The 8,360-nt window shown below is 41.8% G+C and overlaps 1 protein-coding gene across 2 annotated transcripts in view; it reads right to left on the bottom strand.

Moving 5' to 3' along the window:
• col16a1 (collagen, type XVI, alpha 1) overlaps positions 1-8,360 on the bottom strand; it is a 55,262-nt gene continuing 46,902 nt past the window's right edge. For both annotated transcript variants that reach the window (XM_079175853.1, XM_079175854.1), the window contains 21 exons: positions 8,280-8,333; positions 8,111-8,164; positions 7,981-8,025; positions 7,815-7,868; positions 7,686-7,721; positions 7,536-7,598; positions 7,377-7,448; positions 7,204-7,257; positions 7,028-7,072; positions 5,768-5,812; positions 5,466-5,519; positions 5,265-5,318; positions 5,114-5,164; positions 4,878-4,967; positions 4,714-4,749; positions 4,557-4,601; positions 3,051-3,245; positions 2,772-2,835; positions 2,463-2,636; positions 2,264-2,341; positions 1-1,499 (listed from right to left, as the gene is read on the bottom strand). In XM_079175853.1, the coding sequence (XP_079031979.1) occupies positions 1,306-1,499; positions 2,264-2,341; positions 2,463-2,636; positions 2,772-2,835; positions 3,051-3,245; positions 4,557-4,601; positions 4,714-4,749; positions 4,878-4,967; positions 5,114-5,164; positions 5,265-5,318; positions 5,466-5,519; positions 5,768-5,812; positions 7,028-7,072; positions 7,204-7,257; positions 7,377-7,448; positions 7,536-7,598; positions 7,686-7,721; positions 7,815-7,868; positions 7,981-8,025; positions 8,111-8,164; positions 8,280-8,333 (1,557 nt within the window). In that variant the 3' untranslated portion in view covers positions 1-1,305. The remainder of the gene's footprint in view (positions 1,500-2,263; positions 2,342-2,462; positions 2,637-2,771; positions 2,836-3,050; positions 3,246-4,556; positions 4,602-4,713; positions 4,750-4,877; positions 4,968-5,113; positions 5,165-5,264; positions 5,319-5,465; positions 5,520-5,767; positions 5,813-7,027; positions 7,073-7,203; positions 7,258-7,376; positions 7,449-7,535; positions 7,599-7,685; positions 7,722-7,814; positions 7,869-7,980; positions 8,026-8,110; positions 8,165-8,279; positions 8,334-8,360) is intronic.

Raw genomic sequence — 8,360 nt, 5'->3', positions numbered from 1 at the left:
TCTTTCAAAAGTAATTTAATTCAGTTTTAACTTTTAACATTTCCCATGGGTTAGTTTGTGAGAAACAGAAGTCTGACCATGCTCATAGTTTAAAAATGCTGATTGAGATGGTAGCGATATAAAACTCCATAGACTTCCAGATATAAAAAAATAGTTTGTAAGAAATATAACAACCCCAAAAATACAGTAACACGTAATTCTACGAAATCCATTTGTGATGCTTTTTAGAATATTGTCTTTATCCTTGCGTGACTGGCCGTGCTCACTGTGTTGCATTACAGTACCTGTGGTAAATGGGCTCAAATATTGCTCATATTGTCCTAATTAAGTTCCTGTTGCAGCAGACAGATGCTATTACAGCTTTGGAATACAGAAATAAATGAGATGCTTTAAGTGGCTGTATGGCAAAAATGACAGAAAATGAACTTTAGCAACACAATTAGAGAAACAGTTGTGTTTTTTTGTGAAAACAGTTTTCTTTTATAAATAATTATGTCTTTAACTGAACAGATTATTTGATTTTAAAAGCTTACAGACCTTTAGATAAAAAAAATATCCCTTTGGCTTTTGTGTTGCTTAATACCCATCAGAAATAGGTGGCTAGCCATGTCTTGTATCAAATATGTTAAAAAAAAGTAGAAAAAGCCACAATATATAAATATAAATATATACAAAACAGTCAATTCATCAAAAAGGGCATGGACGTGAGTTCTTGACATCTGTTTCTACAGAACTGGAATACATTTCTTGGGATAATCTCTTACACACCACAAGCACTAAGACGTAAAGTTAGAAATGCACGGGGTGCACTCTAAATGTGATTCTGTGAGAAGGGAACAAAGATATGAGAGGTGCAAGCAAAGTGCTAAAATAACTGGAATTCTACAAATGTAGACGAAGAAAATGAAAAATAAGAGGCGAGAGTAAAAAAAAAAAAAATACAAATTGTGATTCTTGTCACCTCCCCTCGGTTGTTTGAAAATGTACAAAAGGAGTGAAACAGTGAGAATAAAGAAGCAAGACCAAAATAAGAGACTGTAATATTGCAATGGATTGGCAATACGGCAAAAAAACAAAAATGTGCTGCTAGTATTTCTTTGCAGGCCTCATTCCAGCAGGGCTCTTAGAAAGATGTTAAGGGTTTTTGCTTAGGACTTCAGTCCAAATCTGTGCGGGTGAATCTGTACAATTCAACAACAAAGTTACTCCTGGATTTCATCTGGTCGTCAGATTTAATTACGTTGGCTTCCTGTCTTCTCCGAAGTCTCTTTGCTTCAGTCCTTCTGCCCTTCTACTCTATCACCTCTACCAGGGGCCCTTGATAGGTGGGCCCTTGGGGCTGTACTCTGTTTGACGGCTCATACAGTCTCCTGGATTACACCGGCCATCGTGTCCCTTTGTACCAGGCTGCCCAGGGGAGCCTGAGATCCCAGGAACACCCTGCTGGCCAACAGGACCCGGGGGTCCCATCTTACCATAGCCTTGGGGGCCTGGGACACCTGAAAGAAAGGGAGAAAGAGAGATTGTAATGACCAAATCTTTTGGTTTATCTTTTTGAATATGTCCTCTTAAAGGGGGAAAAGTTAAAGGAATAGTGTGTTGCCATTTAACATTGTACCAGTACAATGCAGAAACAAGAAAATATGTCCAAAATAACTCAAAGAATCTGTAACAGATGAAGTGCTAACTACCATGTCTGTATTAAAGGAAAATGGCGCATTACAAACATTAAAACCCTATTTTGGTCATTTGATGTGCGCACGGTTGCTTTTTTCACCAAAATCACTTGTCAACCCAAAATAAATGAACCGTGCCATGTTAAGTGACTGCAGATGCAAATTTGCAAATTCAGCAAAAGCTATTAGATGATGATTAAGGATTCTCCGTTGTTGATTTGGGTTGTATGAATTAGCCTGGTAATTTTAATCAAGACAGTCTAAGAATGATGCAACATTACTTTCATTGCGCTGGTAATTTACTATGCAGCAGCAACAAACGCAAACTTTGTAATTAGCATAATTTATGTGACGTCTGACAGAGGGGTTTAGCATCAGCTTGAATATCTAGTGGAAGATTGTTGCAGATGTTAAGCGCATCACTAAAATGGGACTGGAGAAGGGATCGTCTGTAACTGAAATTACAGTTCAAATGCACAGTGAAATGTGCCAAATGTTAACTACTATCTCCAGCTTTACGTTAGGCTGAAACACAGTATGGCTGCCATTCTAATACTCACTGATCCGTGGACCAGTGGGGTAATTACCTGGTGCTCCTGGAGGTCCTCCATCTCCCATCTCTCCAACCCCCTTATCTCCTTTTTCTCCACGTGGTCCATGTGGTCCTGCAGAAAGAGACCACTCGTTTTGACCACATGACAGTTTAAACCGTTTTTCTGCTAGTTGATAATGACACTTCTATCACTGTCGTGATGCTTGAAAGATTTTTGGTATCTGATGGCTCACCAGCGGGCCCTGGACCTCCTGACCGTCCTTGTCTGCCAATCTGTCCCGGGATTCCAGATGCACCTGGGTTCCCAGGATTACCCGGAGATCCGTCTTTCCCTGGGGGCCCAGGCCGACCTGGGGATGCTACCTCCATTGGCATCTGCATGCGCGACATGTAGTAGGCCATTCTCTCTGGGGAGGGGAAAAAATGCAATAACAAATAATGATTAGTAGCAATATCTCTTTGGAAGAGAGATATGGAAAAAAAAACTGCGGCTTTATACACTGTAAACACTGTAAACATTGCAAGAATGCACATGCCCTCACCATCAAAGATCTTGATGACCTGCTGGCGGATGAAGTTCTTGACTTCATCATAATTAACAACCGCCTGTTTAAGAATAGTGAAGTAAAGAGAAAAGCAAAAGGGCAAACGTTAATCAAGGAAGATCATTTAAAATGAATCATTTACAAGAGCAAATTGGAGCGAGTGAGCGCCTCTGCACTGTAGATTGCATAATGCATTATTTGGAGCCGATTTAACGTTTTCTTTTTTTTTTAATAATAAGTTTACAATTAGGTAAGTGTAATTGAACTGTATCTCACGTCATTTCCTGGTGACCCAGCAGGTCCAGGGCCCCCCGGAGAGCCCTCTGAACCTGGGCTTCCTCTCTCTCCTCTGGGGCCGGCTGGGCCAATCATTGGCTGTGCATCCTTGGAATGGTAACCTCCACCGCCGGGGGGCCCCGGTCTACCTCTTTCACCTGGAGAACCACGCTGGCCTGCTGCCCCTGGTTCACCCTGGGACGGACACACACACACACACACACGTACGTAGTTAGTAGATACACAACAATGTCAGTCATGTAGCTACTTTTGAACTGTTAATTTTTTTTGTTGAAAAATAAAGTAAAAAAAAGTCATAGTATAGTTTGTCAAAAAAAGTTAAAAACATTCATAGTACAACATGTCAAAAAGTCATAATATAGTGTGTCGGAAATAAGTCATAATATAGAATGTCGAAAGATTTAAAAAAGTCATAGTATGTCGAAGAAAGTTGAAAAATAAGTCATAGTCGTAATGTCGATAAAAAGTAATAGTATAGTACGTCAAAAAAGTAAAAATAAAAGTCATAGTGCTTTGGCCTTTGTAAAAAAAAATTGTAAAAAAAAGAAAAACGTCATAAAATAAGTTATATAAATTCATTTTTAACGGACATATATGAGAGTCAACTTTCTCCTCTATTGCAAAGAATCAAATCAAATGGTCAACTATTATGTTCTTCTTCAAATGTCCTTTTCTTCTTCAAAGTTAAAAGCTTTAAAAAATTTGTTTTAAATATGAGAAAGATATGAAGATTATTTCAACCCCTATTACAGAGAAGAAGCAAGCCGTCTCACAGAGCTTTTGGATACGTCTATATCATTTTCCACCATTCAGGTTGCTTAAAAGCTCTCAAAAAACTGCCCTTCTACATTAGCGACAGTGATTAATCAAGGACAAAGCAGCCCATAATGGACGTCTAATGTTTACACATCACCGACAGACAGGCGCCTCTTGAAATAGAGAGGAGGAAGAAGAATAGAGGAGTCCGTTCTTGGATTTCTCCCCTGTTCTCCACTTCTATGCAGCTAAAACCATGACAATGCCATCCTGTCAGCTTGACAAATAGCCTCATCCAGCATCTCCCCTCAGGCTTAATAGCATTATCCCAGAGGCAGAGAATAACTTTATCACTGCTTCCACCTACAGTACTGTAAGCCTGTGTCTGAGGAGAGATCCAACACACTCTACAGCTAGAGAGGGCTAGCAGACGGCCGGCTGCCAGTTTTTGAGAGGGGTGAAGTGAGGTAAGCAGGAAGGAAGGTGTCAGTGGGAGGGTCGGAGGGTTAGTGAACTGATGACTGTGTTAAATGCGGGTGCTGAGTGGGCAGAAATGGAGAGAGCGAGCGTGTTCTGCACCATAGTGCTCTGGCCTAAGTTGCCATTAGAAAAGGGGACCATTTCTCTGCATTTAGATGGTCTATAGAAAGGATGGTTTTTGCTCTGTTTGAACACACACACACACACACACTCGCATTATTTACTGTAACTGTACCAGTCAGCTCTTACCTTTTGACCCGACTGCCCGTTGTCCCCTGGTAGGCCGCCCGCTCCCTTTCAAAACAGACAAAGATCCATAAAAGCAATGAAAACTGCCTATCACCACATTTATCTCTCCCCATTACATTTTAATGGGTGACAAACATCACACCAAAACATTACTCACATCTTTACCAGCTGCACCATCGCTGCCTGGTTCTCCCTAAAAGCCAAAGTCATAGCAGGGAAAAAGTTAAGAAAGTTATATTGGCATGGGAGCAGCCACAATGATATTTGATTCCATTTCTGGGCGACAAATTTGGACGTAGACACAAGTTGAGAGGTATTAACCATGGAGCCAGGGTGCCCGGGTGGTCCTGGGGCTCCTCCCATCCCTGGAAGACCCCTCTCACCACCTTGGCCCTTGTCTCCTTTTACGCCCTACAAAGGGAAAATGGGGAGAATTCAGATTCTCAGATTCTCTTCTATTGTTTGCACTTTAGCACACAAACACACACAACATAGCTTATAAAACAACACATTTCCGCCCTGATTAAAGGTCATATGTTTCACAGCATTTTGCATACCAATCCTGATGGACCCGGAGGTCCTGGTGGTCCAGCTGGACCTGTAGAACCCTAATGAGAATAGTAAACTCACATTATTGAAGATTAACACAATCAAATATTACAATATTAACCAAACATGCATGAACAGCATAAAGGGCGGTGAACTTACAATGTGGCCGGAGGGTCCAGGTCTCCCCGGAGCTCCTGGGGTACCAGGATCACCCTGGAAAGATACAGATCGACCTTTATAAAATCTCCAGGGTTACACTGACTTTGATTTATCTACTCCTGCATTGTGCTTGTATGCGGCAGATGATTGATTTGCGCTTTAGTCTTTCTCAAAATCCAGAAAGAAAGCGAAAATACTGACCTCGTGTCCCACTCTGCCTGGTGGTCCAGGTGGACCTGAAGGTCCAGCTTCACCCTGAAGGAATGGCAAAGTAATGAAAAAGGTAATGGAGGAAGCGTGAGTGGAATTCTCTGCTACTAGACTAAAAACAATCAGGTAGCAAAAATAATAACACCCAGAGTTGTGTCATGAAAGTTATCATCAGTTTGATAAAACAACTTGGCCTAACGCACAAGCAGTAGGAGTGTTGCTCCTGCTGCTTGTGTCTATCAGGCAAACCGATAGACATAGTGTGATGGTGAAGCAATGAGTCGTTCACTAACCTTCTGTCCAGGGAAGCCAGCATGGCCACTTTTCCCTTTGAATCCCTGAGGAGAGACATCAGAGAGAATGTGATTAGTACAGTATCAAAATTCACAAAGTCAAGGCTGCCAAAGAACAGGCAGGCGGGTCTTTGAAATCCCGAACACCTGCTCTTGGGTACAACACAAACCGAAATACAGAGGGTGAGTGAGATAAATAAAAAAGAAAGCGAAGGGAGGTCGATAGGCAGCTACTCCTTTATTCACTCACGCCGACTACAGCGTGTGGACTCACTATCCCCCTCTAAGATGTTAGAAGATCTTAGAATAAGATGGGAAGCTTAGAAGTTTCAAATGCGGTCACATCACTAGCGACATCTTCAACAATAACAAGACTCGGTATTGATTGCACATACATGAGTCAGGACGCAAGTCACAATCTCAAGAGCACAATAAATTCATCCATCGTTGGCAATCCATCTCTCCATTAAGAGCTTTAGATAGGTTTTCAATGAGAAAAGGTTTAGTTATGCAGGCTGATTTGCATACTAGTTTGCCAAGGTGAGCCATGGCAATGCGCTTCTAATGGATTGTATAAAAAGCATGCCTCCCAGGTTGTTTCTACCAAAACAAGTTGCTGTATGTGACAAATAACGACGAAATCGCTTGAGTTTTAACACAAATTAGAGTAATGATAACGGTTCCGTGAGGTTGTGTTTCGACTTTGAGCAAACAAATCTTAAGATGTTAGCATGCTAACATTTGCTTATTAGCACTAAACACAAAGTACAACCAAGGCTGATGGAAATGTAACCATTTTTCAGGTATTTGATAATAAACCAATGTTCTGGACAAATTCAAAATCTGACTTGATGATGGTGCTAGAGGAAAGGTTAAAGCAGAAGTAAATGATTACAATTGATCCTGAGGGGGACATCAATATCTGTACCAAACTTCATGGCAATCCATCCAATAATTGTTCAGACAATTTACTCAAAACCACAAATTGTAACCTCATGGCGGGGCTAGAGGAAAAGTCTTGCAACTTGCATGGCTAAAAAAAAGAAACAGATTCCGACATATAATGAATTAAAACCTTACATATACATAATACACAAAACCAAAGGGCTACAAGTGATTCATAAAAATACATCATTTTCTATATTGAGGTCCGCTTTGGATAGTGTGCTCTGTACTTCTCAAACCCAATCCACGTTGTTTACTGCACTGGACAGATGGAGAATCAAAAGAGGTCATCTAGATGTCAGAGGTGATACTTACTGGGATTCCTCGTGGTCCCGCTGGGCCTGGAGGGCCTGCCTCTCCCTGGCAATGAAAACAACAGTCAGTGCAGAAGGTCAACTGTTGCATGTATTTAACGCTTCCAACCATAGCATGACCTCAGTGTGTGTTGGACTACGCTGCTTGTGTGTGGGAATGCTTGTGTGTAAACTTACCCGCAGCCCTAGTTTTCCATCTTTTCCATCCAACCCCTCAATGCCCGGGGGACCCTTTCATTGCAAACGCAGACAAAGAGTGTAAATGATGAAATTCGAAATATTATACAGTTCATGAATATGTTGGAATTGGTCAAACGTGGATAATATATAATAATATAGCATGCATGTACCATCAGCCCGGGGGAGCCTGGTGAGCCTGAGGGCCCAGTTGGTCCCTGAGATCCTTGAGTTCCATCATTGCCCTTTGAAAGCGGTTATATTTAGTACACCAATCAATCATGATCATTGTGGATGCAGAGAAATCAGCTCAATGTGTGATTTCTACTCACTTTTTCACCTTTCAGCCCATTGAGCCCTTCCCTTCCAGTTTTCCCGGCAATACCTGGTGCACCCTAGAAATACACACGGGAACAAAGAAAGTCACTCCAACTACTCCGAAGGCAAAGCTTTTCCATTGAGGAGTCAAAACGTTCACATACTGGTGGTCCCGGGAAACCTGGTTGTCCTTGGAAACCCTTGAAATAAAAAAAAAAGAGTAACATAAGAATATGGATTTAGGTTCTGAAGGTCACAATCTTCTATTATTTTCATGTATATGTGATACACACCTGCTCCCCTTTGGCACCAACAGGCCCAGCTGGTCCCGTGTCTCCTTTAATGCCCTGCAGACACATGGTTGGCTCAAATTATTCTCAGTTATTAAAAGTTTGTGATGATAAACGAGGAAGCCAGGCTTTAAATATTGCTGGCATAAATGTAGGATGAAACGCTAACCGGGGAGCCAGCCTGTCCTTGGTACCCAGGGTTACCAGCAGCACCCTGCGGAGGAGAAGGACACGTTAGCTGGCAATATGCAATATGAACTGCAGATGCATTGTGTAGTATAAAACATTGATATACTTACTGATTCCCCTTTCTGACCAATGCTTCCTGGGCTCCCACGTTCGCTCTTCAGTCCCTGACAAATACAAATGACAGTTAATCAATGTAGCCAACGATCCGTCTACTAAAGTTTCAGACTGCTGTCAATCTCTCATACTTCCTTCATAATGAGGAAGGTGAGAGTAACTTACAGGAAGCCCAGGTGGTCCCATGGATCCTGGATAGCCGGGCGTCCCCGAAGGGCCCTGAGGTTCGAGATCATACACTCAATC

This window comes from Pholis gunnellus (genome assembly GCF_910591455.1).
Source record: "Pholis gunnellus genome assembly, chromosome: 16".
NCBI lineage: Eukaryota > Metazoa > Chordata > Actinopteri > Perciformes > Pholidae > Pholis > Pholis gunnellus.
The sequence above is the reverse complement of the archived record's forward strand: the minus strand, read 5'-3'. Positions and strand labels throughout refer to the sequence as shown.